Source organism: Barbatula barbatula, assembly GCF_947034865.1.
Source record: "Barbatula barbatula genome assembly, chromosome: 7".
NCBI classification, from domain to species: domain Eukaryota; kingdom Metazoa; phylum Chordata; class Actinopteri; order Cypriniformes; family Nemacheilidae; genus Barbatula; species Barbatula barbatula.
The window spans coordinates 23,467,728-23,484,902 of NC_136770.1; the positions used below are offsets into that span (position 1 = coordinate 23,467,728).

A 17,175-nucleotide genomic window follows, 5' to 3' on the forward strand; every position below is an offset into this window, starting at 1 on the left:
ATCCTGTGACATCACTGCCTTTCATCTGTTTCATTAGTCTGCGAGACACACAGGGGCAAAATCATTCATACGCACCTGGGACATTTTTACAGCGGCATTTGCATTCTTTGAAATTGTGTAAATGATTTATTTCGATCAGAGATGTTACTGTGGAAACGGGAGTCATGCCGCAAGAGCTTCGCAGTGACCGCCCACCTCTATGTAACTTCGTGATTTACTCTCAGCTCTCTCAAACATAGATTGGTATATACAGTTGTTGCTGTTAATGCAACAATAATGCAGTTTTTGCATTTTAATTTCAATTTAACATATAAAACACTGTATTATAATGATTTATACTGTAGCTTCAGCCTGTTTACACCGAACACAATGCGGTGCAATGTGAAGCGACGAAAGATAATGAAACTCCAGACTGGATAAAGCGCAATACAACAAACGCCTTGTTCGTCATGGGTTTGTGTTGTGTCGCGTCACTCCCATCTGGGGTTCATGTTTGCCTCTCAATCCCCCTCTTGGTTTGAAACACAAACTTGCAGGTTACTTTACATTTCTGTCTTGATTTCACCATTCCTACTTAATCGTACCAAAAAGCTTACTTATAAATCATTATTATGTTTTATGTACTTGCTTTTTATTTATTTTTTATTTAGGTGCTTGATTTTTTATACTTTACTTCATTTTATATATTTTTAGTTTTTTGTCAATTTTGAACCCCGAAAATGTTACAGATTGCAGCTTTTTTTACTGTAACTTTTTGTTCATTCCTGCATAAATACTTTGATAAGTAAGTACAATGGGGTGCGCAAGAGGGATCCCGGAGCCGGGAAAAACCCACAAGATATTCGTTAAACAATATTTCTTTTTACAGCAATTAAATATTTTCTCAGTCAAAATGCTGTAAATCATAAGAGCTTTGCTTGAATCACGGTTTTCAACCAAGGCCGATTTTTATAACAAGCTCATTTATTTTATCATTATTAGTATTCAGTTTTACATTGTGCTAACGTCCTCATTAGCATGATGCTAAAATGTACCTGCATTCACAAGAGCACGGCATTAAATTTTCATGCGGTGGCTTGAATTCATACACCGTAGGCTAATGAGTCCAGGAAGATTTAGTGTTGCATGTTAAACAGCGAGAACGCACGGCTTAAATGAGAAGACTGAGTTGACCCCCACTCTTATCGAAGATCCGGCAGCCACAGATAGGAGAGAGAGCTACATCAATGCTGTGATTTTCCAGCCCTCACAAAAGCCCTGTGGTTACTGTCGGATTAAAGGCAGGATATCTCAGCATTCAGCTCTCCCTGTCTCTCCTCCTCTCTGCCTCTTTCTCATTCTCTATCTCTCGCTCTGTTTTTCTCGCTTTCGACGCTCTCCTTTGCTTTTATCAGGGTTGCGCATGCAGGAAATGCTCCACGCGGCGAGTGGCTTGTGATTATGGATTGCACATGTCAAGATGGATCAATGTGATATCAGGGGATGGGTGGACCGAGTTTAGCTTGTTGACAACTGTTTGCAGTAGCTACATGACGTTCCTGCTCATTCGTGTGGTTTACAGGAGCCACGATTTAGACTAACAGCCTGATGTCTAGTCCACTTCAAGTTTATTGTGGCTGTCACGTGTAGCGGTGTCTATGACTTGCACTAGTACGGAAGACATTTTTTAAAATTTATTATAAGTTTCGTCTGTTCAAAGAATATTATGTAGCTTGCGACCCTAATGAAAATTAGCCACGGTTTTATGGCAAAATCATAACTACTGTATAAATCATGTTAACCACAAACTAACCATGGCTTTACCGTAGTAAAACTATGGTTATATAAATGGTACATATATATATATATATTCATACACCCAAAAACATCCATGAAAAACATTGTTAATTTTCATAGGAGATCCCATGGGCAAAATGTTTTTCCAACCCTACTACCTGAAAATTCGTGGGATTATCCTATTCCCCGGTCTACACAAAACACTTCTTTACTATTTTTAAAAGGACTACATTTTAAGGAAAAGGGAATACCCCATTGCTAAAACGGTTTAGTTTGATCCGTGATCTTTCTCTTAGTCAAATATTAAAGACACAGATTTTGAAGTCAGCACCAAGCCATTTTCACAAACTGAATTATGCCTTCTCTGTTAAACATACACTATATATCTCGGTTGCAGAAACTGTGATGAGCGCACATGCTGTCTTTGTCTGGTTTGTGATAAAAAAGATTCAGTACGGAAGGATGTCCCCGAAGGCGATTCTAAGGATTTTAAGTGCCAGGCGTTGAAAGAGAAACTTGGGTTCCCTGTGAAACCCTCAGGCTCGAGTTGCTCTGGGAGGATGAGCGGAGGAGACATCGCACGTCTTAAATGTTTTGCATGGGAGCTTTGATCAAAAAGCAGGACCGGTCTTTTATCTGGAAGAGATGTCTCATAAATGCAAAGGGGATGCAGATTTCATCTATTGTCACCGTGTCTTCCAAACAAAAGTTTTTGTGGTGATGTAGCGTCACAGTTGAAGATCTTAGACTGTAACTAAAAGATGGAATGATCTTTAGATCATCATAGGTGTCTGCAGGCTCTTAGTGCACCGTAAGTCACTGTGGGTGAACTCAGTGGTGTCGGTCGGGTTAATGGTCACCACTGTTGTATTCTGGGATAGTTAGTTTGCAAAATAAATATGTTTGCTCTTCTGTTTGCTTGCATATTTGCTGTTAAAGTCAGTTGAATGTTTTCTTAGGACATAAATCAAAAATCTATCGCAGGGCTTTTAAACAATGAATCGCATCCCGAATACTAGTTTGTGTTTACATAATATATGTCTGTGCACTGTGCATACAAACACACACCCATACATGTTTATCATTTAAGAAAATGAATAATTTATCATGAAGGATTAAAGTTATATATCAATATTGATAGATATATGCAAATATTTCCAAAATATATACGTTTGTATGTGTTTATAAATGCAAAACACATGTAAACACAAACTTTTATTCTGGATACGATTCATCTCTGTTCTCTCATATTTTACTCGCTTTGTCAAAGCGTTTCCAAACATTTGACTGATAATGCACAAATCGTCGCCTTGAAATATCTGACATTTGTGTCAAAATTATTCACATTCTTAGTCTGTGACAACTTATTTACATAACCTGATGTATATTTAGAATCTACAAAGTCAAATGAAATGCAAAAACTTTAAAGCTAAATATCTCAAAACTTTATCATCCCAAGGCAACTAAAAATAAATATGGCAACATATTAATAACTTTATATGTCATTGTTTCCAGTCTGTCTTATGACTGTTTCAGAGAGCCTGAGATTTAAGGCTATCGACGCGTCACCATATTTGTATTCAGCATTGGTTTTGGTTTCAGATCACTAAATAAGTTCACAATACTAACAGTTTTCCCACAGATGCCTTCATTTAATTCACTGGAGTCAGTTGAATGAATGTAATGATGGAGCTTCAACATTGTGGGACCTGTATAAAGTGACAGATATTTTAAAAGAAAACTTGAAGACTTGCCTCGAAGTGATGTTCGGGTGAACATATCCTTTAATGTTGTGTCGTGTGGCTGCTCGATTTAGAAAGTAAAATCCTGTGACTGCTTACTAACCAATACAAAAACTTAACCAGACTTTAAAAAAATTATTTTCAGCTTCACAAATACAGTACCTGCTATACTGTAGGTCTCAGGAGTTGGATCTTGTGGTGTATTGTTCTTTAGTCGGCTCATTAAAGACTGCTACATCTCAATACTCTGGTCCTCAGACAAAAAGCCCGAAGCCTCCCGAACATTAATACCTGAATTATTTCTAAAAGAACAGAAATAATTACCCTCTTTCTTTCATTGCTAGAGGGATTTCAAGGTCCGAGATCCAAGACTAATATATGCGACATCCAAAGCGCTTACTCTTTGAATCAATTATAACATCTATCTCCGTCCTGAATATTTTAATTCCTTTGCCGGAAGTTAATGGATTGCTTTTATACAGTAAGTGCAAAAGTGCATTCAGAAACTGCCGCTCCATTAGAAGCGCACACGCTGACCGACTCGGCTAACAGCCGGCATTGTGCGCGAATCACAGCTGCTTTGTATCAAAGGTTTTTTTTTACTGTTTTTGAGGTTAAGGGTGCAGCACAGCTTCGACAAAACCTTTCGAGGGGAAAATCACTCGTCCGAAACCACAAACAAGAGACTTAAGTGAGACAAAAGGCTCTGGGGTTTTTCTGGCAAATAGGGGAAGTCGGAGCTATCACTCTCAGGGCGAGGCACATCCCGCAGAATGGGATGTTAAAGTCTTTGCGGCCCGTGGGGTGAAGGGGTCTGCGGGTTACGAGCGCACCGCTTCATCTCGGCCTTCATCTCGTCCACCTTGTCCTATACAACATCTCAGAGACGCCTCTCTTAATTGAAAAGCATCCCTCGGCCCTGCGGTGTGGCGTGTGAGGATGTGCCCAGACTCTGCGATGAGGAGTTTGTAGGATCTGTAGGATTTTGTGTGCATGGATGACACGGTTGTGCATGTGTTCATCTGCTAAGGCGTTTGTGTGTGTTTCAGTATGCACAGCATCGAGAAGCGTGTGGGCCGACCCGCCTCCCCCGTTCCCGAGCATCACAATGGCTATTTTCTCCCACGACGGAACTCGGTCTGTTTTTTCCTGGTAGTCGTGCTTGTGGCAAACATTTACACAAGCATAACCTACCTCTTTAATGTAGGGTTTTTAAGGCGTGCGAGTCTGTCGGGGATGTTAAATTGTGTTTGGTTTTCTGTTTAAGGCAGGGCTGAAGAGACGGTGATTAAAAACCTTAGAAGAATGGAACAGACGTTCCTTTGGTAACAACTGTTTTTTGCAGCAGCTTTGTTAAGATAAGAAAAGGTTTTTAAATGTGGAAAGGGAATGGGATATGGATGGGTACAAACCAGGGAATGGTCTTGAATGAGCGAGCCTTTTGAAATTTGAAGCAGTACGAAAACCAACATTAACCTGAAAGACATCTTATTGCACATGCGGAATATTTCTGTTGTAGGTTTTTGGTACTTGTTGTAAATAGGATGCAGTTTAATGCTTTATTTGTTTTTAAAAGATGGCAATATTCATCAGTTACGCTTTTCTTTTATATGTAATTGTTTTTAACACTTTTTCTATTTGTTTTGTTATTTTATGTCTGAATTTGATTGGCCAAAACTTTTTAAGAAATTTTTTAAGAAATTGCATAATATATTTTGAAAAATTACAACTGACCACTGGTCAAGATTTTAAATATTAGGTTAAAATGGCCTGTAATGATAATATAATTATACTTAAAAATTCAAGGCCGCAAAATTGTTTTACAGTGAACGTTTGGTTGGGTAAAATACGGACAAACGGAGACAATTTTCATTTTTACCCATGGGTCAAAACAACCCAACATTTTAAGATTTAAGCAAAACAATTATAATTTGAGAAGGGTCGGAAAAATGGTTGAAAATGTATTAACCATATGAGAAAACAGGGAAGAAGTAGAATAATATATGATGTTGATTTTACTCAAAATATTATTGATTGTCCATGGAATAGTAATCAAACTGCTGTATTCATAAGATATTAAGAAAGTTAATGTTTTATTATATGTCAGCAATCCTCCAGTGAGCATTCCACACAAAACAGTGACAAGAAACCAAAACGCCAAAGGTGTGAAAATTGACAAAACCTTTTATTTATTTAATATTTATTTAGTTTTTTATTGTTTATTGCTATCAACAATTAAAAAATGAGGATTTGAAAATGAATTCAAAACAACATTCTATAAAAGTACCTTCTCGTGACCTTCTAAGTAGAACAAAAACATACTTTTCGAAGACTTTCGTGTCCTGTTTTGTACCCGATTCGATGAAAGTTATTACTGTAGAACTACTGTAAATGCCGGCAATAATGCCAGATGACAACTGCAAAGGCTTTATTCTGAAAAGTGTACCCTGCAATCTGCCAACCTGACATCTGACAGCTATCTCGCCGGTTTGTTCTGGCAGGGTCATAATGGAAACAGCTCCTTTGCAATTAAGACCTTACAAAATAACCCAAGCTGAGCAACTGCAGCTCTAATGAATATACAGCTGTCTGACATGATTATATGAGCGCTGAGAGATAATTAATCTTGCTTGCTGTCTCCCTGTCTATTATTCTTCCCTCATATGTTAGCAGACCCCTTTCATTTATCCATGGCATGAAGAGCAAGACGTGGCGCTTGAATATCTGAACATGTGAGATGTCTCTCACTGAGATTTCATTATGTTTTTATATATTTTTATTTGAGTGCATTGCACACGTAACCAGAGCAAACCAATGCTTAACGGAACACCTATTGTTTACTAATAATTATAGTCATCCCGTACTCCAAATATGAGATTTGGTTTTGCTGGACCAAAAAATTATATCTGCATTTGATGACTTGCAAAGAAAACGTAAGGTATTGTCAACTGGCTGCTCTATATTTTTATTTCTTGTTTTTTTTACTATAACTTCTTGGCATTATTTTAACTTATTGGCTAAATTGTATTTTATATATATCATGTCTTATATTTTTAGATTTTGCACTCTGCACTACTGTCTTCATATATAATATTTTATTTTGTACTCTGCATTGTATTTATGTACTAATATTTGTATTATATGCAGTTTGTACCTTTATTACTGTTCATTTTTACGCTCAGCTTAACAACCAATCAGAACCAAGTATTCTAAAGAGCTGTTTAATACGCCTAATTAATATTCATGACCCCGGCCACATCTGCCACAGTTGTCGTGCCAAGCTGCTGACAAAAAAAGAACTTCCCGCGGAGACGACAACAGACCTGTCATCTCACAGAAAGTTGCATTTTCACGTAGTTGTCACAACAATGTTTTAGGCATAATTATTCAATATTTAGTGCAAAAACGTTTCTGGAAAGTTTGTATTTTAACATGATGTCCAACTGTGGAAGCAAGGCGTTTTAAAACCATGCCAACTCAAGACAAGAGGAAAGTGAGGTTCATAATGTGTGACAGATTAGAAATCTTAACTAAATTGAATACACCACCATGCATGTCTTTAACCGAGACTAATTTACACTGGTGTTTGTCTGATTTACATCCTCGGCAGCCAATTTAAAAGTTAAGTCAGTGTTCAGGAAATTGCTTTTTGTGTGGCATAATGCCATTTGTTCTTCACAATCCGCATTAATCTGTTTGACGGAACGTCTACTTTTCATTCCATTCTTGATTTCCTTTTGGCTGGTTTCTTTTCTTGACTTTCAAGCAGTTGAAACAAAACATTCTGCTCGTGTGTTCGCTGGCAAGCTTCGGTAATTAAATTGATGTGTAAATGAAGTGCATTACTCTCAATGAAACTGTCACGCCGCTGTATGTTCTCTTGGTGAAGTGGTTTTGCTTTCAAGACCCAGATTTCACATTGGGCATCTTGTGCCAACAAAACACAGTACCAGCAACTTTTGTTAACAGCGGGTCATCATAGAAAACGTACAAAATTGTCTTTAATGCATAGGCCCCAAAATAAGCAGAGCGAATACATCTGCTGTTAAAATGTATAGCTGCTGTATGCATTGCTTTGGAATGAAACCATGTGGCAAAGGCATAAATGCACATATGCATAAATTATGAGATTTTTGATTTAAGAAAGCGATCTTGCCTTTAAAAGTTTTCCTTTTCTTTTCTAATGCATGTTTATGTGTTTAGATCCTCTTTATTAATTTCATTTAGTAATGTTTTAGCGCTATCAGAATACACCTGCTGTGATTTGTGGGTCACAAGGCGGCAGTCGAGAAGTACTCAACTCTAAACAGTCTTCTCAGTCAGTCATTTACAGAGATGCTTCTCTGCCTCTCAAACAGCTGTTTTGCTCAATTTCGCTCCAATTAAATTCTAAAGATGCACCAATAAGACACTTAAATCGAACATATTTTATATTGGTAAACCTCATTTGTGGTCCACTCAGAGGTTAAACGCATCCTGGGGGCAGAAACGCTTGAAATGATTTGTTTACATTAAATATTGAACTGTCATTACACCTACAGGGGACATTTCATCATCGTTTTACATATATATCACCATTATTGCCTTTCCAGGTAGGATTGTAACTATTTTGGTGATCAGTGATGTAACGTGAGGTAACTGTGTGACTGCATCGCTTGCTTTATAAAACTCTAGACAAAACTGTATTTAAGTGAATTGAACAAATTTCAATCACAACTCATTGTGCGCTCCGTGGCCTACACATTTACAAATTTAAATCATCTTTAATTTTATTCTCAGTTCTACACAGAGCCCGTACAGAGAGATTTTCTTTATTTGATAAAAATAGGAAATGTCTTGCTCATTTTAAAATACTGTAGCTGAAGTTTCGCCTTAAGCTCAAAGCTGATTGGTTCGTCACTAGCACCGCCACAATTGCAACAGACACTGATGTTCGTGTTGCAATTCGATAAAAAATATTACAATTCATTTGACTGTCATGCACTTTTTTTGTCTTTCAGATCAAGAGAGGATCGGGAAAGATTCGTCGTACGAGCAGGAGGGCAAAGTGATGTTCGTGATCGACGCCGTGTACGCCATGGCCCACGCCCTCCACAACATGCACAAAGACCTCTGTCCCGGCAAGGTTGGACTGTGCTCGAAAATGGACCCCGTCGACGGAGCCCTTCTGCTGAAGTACATCCGCAACGTCAAGATAGCAGGTAAACCGCTTAGCCTTTGATTTACAGCTTTCAGTTTGTCCTGTAACAGAGCTGCCGGCACACAGCGAGCAGCTGTTTAGGGGTGCTTAAGAAAGGGGATTTTTGCATAATTAGCTCTCTGACGATGAATTTAACGTTCATCGTTACCACATTACCAATTTACAAACATGCCTCACCGGAGGCCACCAAAATCCGTTTCCATGGCCCCGCCCTGGCCGTTAATCGTCGGCGAGGGTTTTGGTGAAGATTAACTGCAGGAAGGGATTAGTTTGGAGAAACAACAAGAAGCCCCGGAGGAGCTGCCGCCCGGTCCCTGGTAAAGTATTTCGATGTGTTCTTTCCGCACTCGAGCCAAGGTTCCTCCTGAGTCGTGTACGTGTTAATTAAAGCAGTTTGCATTGGGCTCATAACACCCTTCGGACATATTCTTCGTGGACTATCAATGGCAGTATGACTAATTAATTTAGTGAGTATTCACAGTTACTCAGAGGCTGAAGAGGATGTGGTCCTCTGCTCTTAAGAGCCTGATGAAATTTGTCTTTAAGGGATAGGATCTTTTAAATTAATCCATCAGACAATTCTGTGTGCTTGCTATATTTGACCGAATGTTTTTCTAAGGCACTGACTCAACTAATGCGAACTCAAGTGAGTTGTTTTTGCCAGCAATATGCACACAAGTCTGTTGGAATGAATAAAGAGCTTGGTGGTTACAACAGCTGGCGAATGTTGGTTTTAAATGTAAAGCATTTAATGGGAATCATAGGGGACCAGTTAAAATAACAGATTTTTTAGGAATTATTTGAAGAGCTGAATTCCACAGTGTCATGGGAATTGTGGTTGGTTTTAGGATTTCTGTTTAAAACAACTACTTTAACTTGTGATTAGTGGTTAACTACTTCACATATTCATTTCTACTTAATGTCAAACTGGCATTCCCAGCAAAATTGTATCTGGCAACACAAATTGTAAATCATTCATTATAATTGATTTACCATTTGTTAGTCTTATGTACTTAAAGGTATAGTTCAGCAAAAAAGGAATGTTCGGTCATCATATACTCAACCCCAAGTTGTTTTTGCTGAACACAAGAAAATATATCTGAAAGAATGTTTGTAACTAAACAGTTCTGGGGCACTATTGACTACCATAGTAAGAAAAAGCATCTGCTACGGGAGTCAATGGTGCCCTAGAGTAGTTTCAGTTCCCACATTATTTAAGATATCTTCTTTTGTGTTATACATAACAAAAACATTAAACAGATTTGGAACAACCTAAGTAACGATGACATAATTTTTATTATTGGGTAAACCATTGTTTTAGGTCAGTTATATAAACAATTTCTTTATCCCCCCAAAAAAGATTGCAGCTTTAAATTCAGTGCATGTCGTACTTTATTTTGTCCAAGAATCTAAAAGTTTCAGCTTCAGGTTTTCATGAATCCGTTTTCGAGGCTTATACTTAATGTAGTGTCAGCATTTTGCATAATCGTTTAAGGGCAAATTTATTGCAGCATCATTTTATGGGTCATCTAATATTTATTTCTACAATTTTTTAAATTGTTAAACATGAAACATTTTATATTATTTATATTCCATGTACATTATTTTGACACATTTTGTCATTTTAAGGTTATGATTTTACAATGTGCAAAACATTCTTTTTATCATGTAGTGTTGCTGATGAATGCATAAACTCTTAAAGTGATGGTTCACCCAAAAATGAAAATCCTGTCATCATTTACTCCTCATCTTGCTATTTCAAACATTATGACTTCCTTTCTTCGGCGGAGCACAAAAGAATATATTTTGAAGAAAGTTGGTAACCGAAACGAACCGGGACCCCATTCACAAAACCAACGGAAGTGAACGGGGTCCACAATATAATACAATTAAAAATATCTGCTTTTGTTTTCTGCGGAAGAATGAAAGTCACACTGGTTTGAAATGACAAAAGGAGTAAATGATGACACAATTATTATTATTTTTGGGTGAACTATCACTTTAAAAATAAAGGCGCACAAGGAGTTCTTCACACCAATGCTAAATATTTTTCTCCGACAAATTGTTTTATTACATTTCTATTGTCTAAAGAACCTTTTCCACTACAAAGAACGGTTTGTGCATCTAAAGGGTTCTGTCAAGTATCGCTTTACACCAAAACGCCTATTTACTGCAAATCCACCCTATTTTTTCCAGAACAGAGTGCCATCGTTACTTCATCAAATGAAGGGATGTTTTGTTAATCATAATGGTATTCAAAATGCAATCAGTTTGCATCACACACGCTGCCAGTTGAGAAGTGGCGGTGGCAGACATTAGCAGCAGATGAGCAGTGATCCACCGTCTGCCAATGATTTACTATCAGCGTTCTGCTCTGCTACATAACCACAGGCTGTGTTGAGAGCCACGGCTTTCAAACAGCTTCGGCTACCCGCAGCGGGTCGCAAATCTTGCGAAAAACCGCCTCGCCGTAACCCCGTTCTTCCTTTTTGATGAGAGTTGGAGTGAGGTTAGTTAGAGACTTCAATAGCTGGCCGACCCATCACTTCTCCGTCTGTGGCTATCACACTTGTTCAGAGTGCTCTCTGCTTTGTAAGCCTACAGCGTCTGATGGCCTTTAAACTGCAGGCATTGCTTCCCGATGCTCAAACCGCTAACACGTATTCTGTTTAAACTTCCATTACAGCGACTGCAAAAACCGGTGAGCGGTACGTACGTACAAAACGCTTTCAGGTTTAACTTAATTGCATTTTTGCTAGAATTAAGATGAATTTAGAAACGCTAAAGATGTGTGGATTTTTATATTACACATGAATATGTCTTGCTTCATTTAATGGATCTGTAATTGAAACCGTAAATGGTCAGTTCGTATTAAAATGGCGTTTCTGTCCCCCGCATCTACATCTCTGTTACGCGCTATATTTAAAGACATTATAAAGTCATGAAGAAACATTATCTACTAGACTAATCGCACATGTATAATTCTCAAATAAAGGACAATGTACATCTCACATATTAAAGAGATAATTCAACCAAAAATAAGAATAAAAACCTTTGTGACTTTTTCTTCTGAGGAGCACAACGGTAGATATTTTGAGAAACGTTTAATTGTTGACACGATGGAAGTCAACGGGGTCCATTGACGTTTGGGTACCAACATTCTTCAAAATATCTCCTTTTGTGTTCTGCAAGAGAAAGAAATTCAGACAGGTTTGGAACGACATAAGGGTGAGTAAATGATGACAGAATTAAAATTTTGCGGTCACTATCCCCTTAAGCATTGCATCATTGCGTTTTTACATTTCCTGAAGAAAATGCAAGTGATACTTTTATTTAGCATTTCTCATTGTGATGCTGTAAACGTGCGTCTTTCCCACGATGCGCTTGTCTTTCCCCGTAAATATTATGGCAGGAGAAGGGTGTAGAGGTTGTGCGGTAAGCCGTCTCTCTGGAGGTGGAGGTCTGCCTTGCGTTCCCTCCTGATCCCATTGTATGAAATGCAGAAGAATGTCTCATCAAATGAACTTCAGAAGAAAACTCCAAAGCCTTTGATGCAGTGGAGTACACTCACGGCTCTAATAAGGATATATGTCTGGGGACAGTTCACTGTTCGCTAGCATCACTCTTCACAGGCGAGCCCTATGCTGAATGATAAACAAAAAGCAGAACTAAAGTCTCTGGTGGCATTGTTTTGCTGTGTATTTGTCTCGGATAATAATAAAGAAAAGTATCTCAATTAACATTATTCAACATATCATATGATTAGATTGGTTGATTAAAAGGATTTTGATTGACACCCGAACATTTAGTTTTTAATGATGGTATGTGTGTAACGTAAAAACGTAAACGGATAAACCATTATAGAACACGATATTTCTATATCATTGTTATGGCATCATTCTGCATTTCATCTTCTCCTCAGACTCCAGGCCGTGGGGAACATAAACCCTATTGGGTATTTCTAAAGAGAGAGGAGCCACGCAGTATGTCCCGTCCTCACTTCCTGTTTCGTTGGACATCAAGAGCTTTAAGAACGGAGTGAAAAGACCGTTGGAAATCCAATTGATTTCATATTTTGATGAATAATTTTTGCTTTGATTTACTCGGAATCCTTTACATCTCTCTGCACATTATGGTGAGATGCACAAGCATCAAGCGTGGCTGTAAAAATCATAATTCCATAATCCAGAGCGGTTGAGTCATCATCTTTTGAAATAAGCCTCTTTTAGTTTCCAAAGCAGCAAAATGGATATTCATCAACCATTGCCGATAATCGGCCTTAGATTTATATTTTGGAATAGTTGGGAGTGAAGGAAAAACGATTTCGTGTGCTATTGTTCAGTAGACTAGCTACACACGGTTCAGGATATTTTTAGTTGGACATGGCCTGGTGCCTGGAATACAGATAACTTCGCAAAAAACCTTAACGCTTGAGACAGGTTTTTCCACAGAATGAGGCAACTAATCTGAAATGCATCATGGGATGCTGCAGCATTGTTAACATGTCCAGCCCGTCCGTCTCAAATAGAAATTGCGCTCGATGTAGTCGAGGTCAGATATCAGCTAAGGGAATTTCAGCCTGCGTATGTGGAGCTAAATAAATACGGTCGTGCATTTTATTGTTATGCAGGCTTTTCTTTCCTTAGATAAATCGGGAGCTTTTTTTCTTGACTGGATACAGCGCTTGTTGTTATATTACAACTCATTGCTATTCAGTATAATATAGATAAAGGATTAAATAACCCCTGAAGCAATTTATTTTACAAAGCAAGTTTGCTCGCATGCATAGGTGTATTAAATGCGCTGCTTGGGCAGCAAAAGATTGCGTTTTACAGCTCACCATCAATCTCGGATGAGGTTTGTTTGCAAATTTGGGGTACTGACTTGAATGTGCTTACATCATTTACTCACCCTCATGTCCACGCAAACCTGTTTGACTTTCTTGCAGATATTTTGAAGAACATTGGTAACCAAACAACACTGAACGCCATTGATTTCCAATAAATGAGCACAAAAGAACAGAGACGTTTCTCAAAATATGTTCTTTTGTCTTTCAGAAGAAAGCGTGACACACAGGTTTTGATACACATGAGGGTGAATAAATGTTGAAAGAATTAATATTTCAGGTAAAATTTATGCAATTTGTCTTTGCGTTTTGCTTCTCTTTAATCTTATTTCTTCTTGCATCTGCAGGCATAGCCGGCAATCCAGTCCAGTTCAATGAGAACGGAGATGCTCCTGGCCGCTACGATATCTACCAGTATCAGATGAAGAACAAAACATCCGACTATAAAATCATCGGTCACTGGACTGACCAACTTTACCTAAACGTAAGAATGTCATTTGCATTTTTTAGGGAGTACTTCTTACTTTATTGATGATTGAAGTACAGACTCGTATAGACAATACACTTAAGACATAAAAAAGACTCTAGATCAAAGTATAAATTCATCTAAACTACGGAGTAACACAAATGCTAATATAAAACAAAAACTGACAAGTGAAGTTGTCAATTTGCAGAAATGTTGTCTTGTCGTTTTATCAAGCGGTTTCTTGAGGTCTCATCTCGCGATGCTTTGTATGAGTTAATACCTATTCTGAGCTGTTATTGATCTTATTCATTATTCAGTACTTTTGTAATGGAAGAAATGAAAATGTTGACTAAATTACATTTAGCTTACAGTACTAATTTAAAAAGTTAATTATGCGCCTTTAGCTGAGAAGGATCAAACATTTTCTCATGAAAAAACATTTTAATCAAGCGACCCCCAAACTAAATAGTGTTGTTTTGTGCATTTCAGACGAGAATAATGCAGTGGCCGGGTGGAGAGAAGCAGGTGCCAACATCCATATGCAGTCCACCGTGCAAACCAGGATGGCGCAAGAAGATAGTGAAGGGCATTTCCTGCTGCTGGCATTGCGAACGCTGCGACGGGTACCAGTACCAGGCCGACACGTACAACTGCAAGATGTGCCGTTTCGATCTGAGGCCCAACAAAAACCACACAGGTTGTCAGCCCATTCCCATCGTGAAGCTGGAGTGGAGCTCTCCATGGGCCGTCATCCCCGTCCTGATCGCCATCCTGGGCATCATAGCCACTCTTTTCGTGGTGGTCACCTTCATCCGCTACAACGACACGCCAATCGTAAAAGCGTCGGGACGGGAACTCAGCTACGTCCTGCTCACCGGCATCTTTCTTTGTTACGCGACCACGTTCCTAATGATCTCTACCCCTGACATCGGGATTTGTTCCCTGCGGCGAATTTTCCTCGGCCTGGGAATGAGCATCAGCTACGCGGCGCTGCTCACCAAAACCAACCGGATATATCGGATTTTCGAGCAGGGGAAAATGACGATCAGCGCTCCACGATTCATCAGTCCGGCCTCGCAGCTTGCCATCACCTTCAGCCTGACCTCGGTCCAGCTCCTGGGGGTGTGCATCTGGTTCGCGGTGGACCCATCCCAAGCCCTCATCGACTACGAGGACCAGCGTACGATAGATCCCGAGATGTCCCGCGGGGTTCTAAAGTGCGACATATCGGACTTGTCGCTCATCTGCCTTCTGGGATACAGCATGCTGCTGATGGTCACGTGCACGGTGTACGCCATCAAGACGCGCGGGGTGCCCGAGACCTTCAACGAGGCCAAGCCCATCGGCTTTACCATGTACACCACGTGCATCATTTGGCTCGCCTTCATCCCCATTTTCTTCGGGACGTCTCAGTCGACAGAAAAGGTAAGACGTTTTTTCTGCTCGAATCGAGCGTGATCACGCCGTTTACGGGTTCCCTCAAAACATGCCGTTCAGTGCGGCCCGCTGTCACTGGCAACAGACCAGCGGGAGCAAATCGACTGTGTTCATTTGGATTTCAGATCAAACAGAGCGGTAACAGTTCATTTCAAAGAGAAATTGAGAATCATGATGTTTGGTGTGGCGCTGAGAAGAATTCACGTGGTTTCCCCTAGAATATTGAAAAGAACGTGTACGTTTCGGGAAAAAAACAAAGGCTCTCTCTTTTTCCAATGCAGCGGTGTGCTCCGAGAGATAAAAGAGACTTTGAAAATAGAAAAGAGATTGAGCGTTAGCTTTTTGTAGATGATGTAATCAATTGACAAGCTCGCTCGAAATACCAAACGAATGGAAAAGGCATCGCTCTTTGGTTTAAGGCCTAAATTATGTATGCACCTACCTTTCCGTCGACTGTATTGCAGGTTTCAAATTAGAAAACAAGAGACCCTCCGTTTCCCTGGCTTAAGATAAGGGCTTTCTCCTTTCTCAATTTGAGCTTTATTTAATTAGCGTCTCGCTTAGCAAACTCTGAACACGCAATTTCAGCAATTTGAGTATTGTTGTACTTGTTGGTGGGGAGCCATTATTGCTTTAAAGTCAGTTTCCCGCTGTGCTTTTTTAACCAAGTTGAATGACTCATTCGGGTGACTTGGGTAATTGCACGTTGCACTAGACGATGATCTGCCTACACAAATGACAAAGAAACAAATAACTATATTCTGCCAGGAATCCCCGTATCACATGGTCTTTGTTCTTCCCCGTCCATCTGCTTTTTAAATTTTTACTCCGCATGCGAAACCTGTCAGATGCGTTCTTTGCACATCATCTGAAGTGCTTTTGGTATGGCTGTCAATTGAACATGTTTAACTAGCATATCTTTAAAATATTTAACAACATTTTTGAAGGCTGAGCACCTTCGTAACCTCATAGAAACCAACAAAAACAATCCAAGGTTTCTATTTAGCACAGTCGCTAAATTAACAAATAAACAGACACCACCTGACCTGGTTATTCCGCCGCACCTTGGTAGCAATGAATTCATGAAATTTTTTACAGAGAAAATCAAAAACATTCGTGACAAAATTGTAAAAACTCAACCTCCAAATCTGTCCTATGAATTAGCACCAACCATCGCTCCAAAACAAAGGCTCCAGCGTTTTTCACCTATAAAACAGGAAGATTTAATTCAACTTATCGCAACTTCTAAACCTACAACTTGCCTACTAGACCCCATACCAACTAAATTATTAAAAGAGTTACTACCTGATGCAATTGAGCCCATTTATAACATTATTAACTCGTCAATTAATCTAGGCCATGTCCCAGGTCCCTTTAAGATGGCCGTCATTAAGCCTCTAATCAAGAAACCAAACTTAGATCCAAATGAACTAGGAAACTATAGACCGATTTCAAATCTCCCATACCTGTCTAAAATTCTAGAAAAAGTAGTGTGCACTCAGTTGTGCTCTTTCTTACAAAATAACGACATGCACGAAAAATTTCAGTCAGGCTTTAGATCTCATCATAGCACTGAAACTGCGCTCGTTAAAATTACAAACGACCTGCTTATAGCATCAGATAAAGGTAACATCTCACTCCTGGTCCTGCTTGACCTGAGTGCTGCGTTCGATACCGTAGACCATAACATACTTCTAGATCGCTTACA

The 17,175-nt window shown here is 39.1% G+C and overlaps 1 protein-coding gene across 1 annotated transcript in view; it reads left to right on the forward strand.

The window, feature by feature from the left end:
• The window catches only part of grm4 (glutamate receptor, metabotropic 4), a 55,864-nt gene that overhangs the window by 21,538 nt on the left and 17,151 nt on the right, over positions 1 to 17,175 (forward strand). The window contains exons 5-7 of the mRNA XM_079460712.1: positions 8,519 to 8,719; positions 13,912 to 14,048; positions 14,520 to 15,455. Coding sequence (XP_079316838.1) covers positions 8,519 to 8,719; positions 13,912 to 14,048; positions 14,520 to 15,455 — 1,274 coding nt within the window. The remainder of the gene's footprint in view (positions 1 to 8,518; positions 8,720 to 13,911; positions 14,049 to 14,519; positions 15,456 to 17,175) is intronic.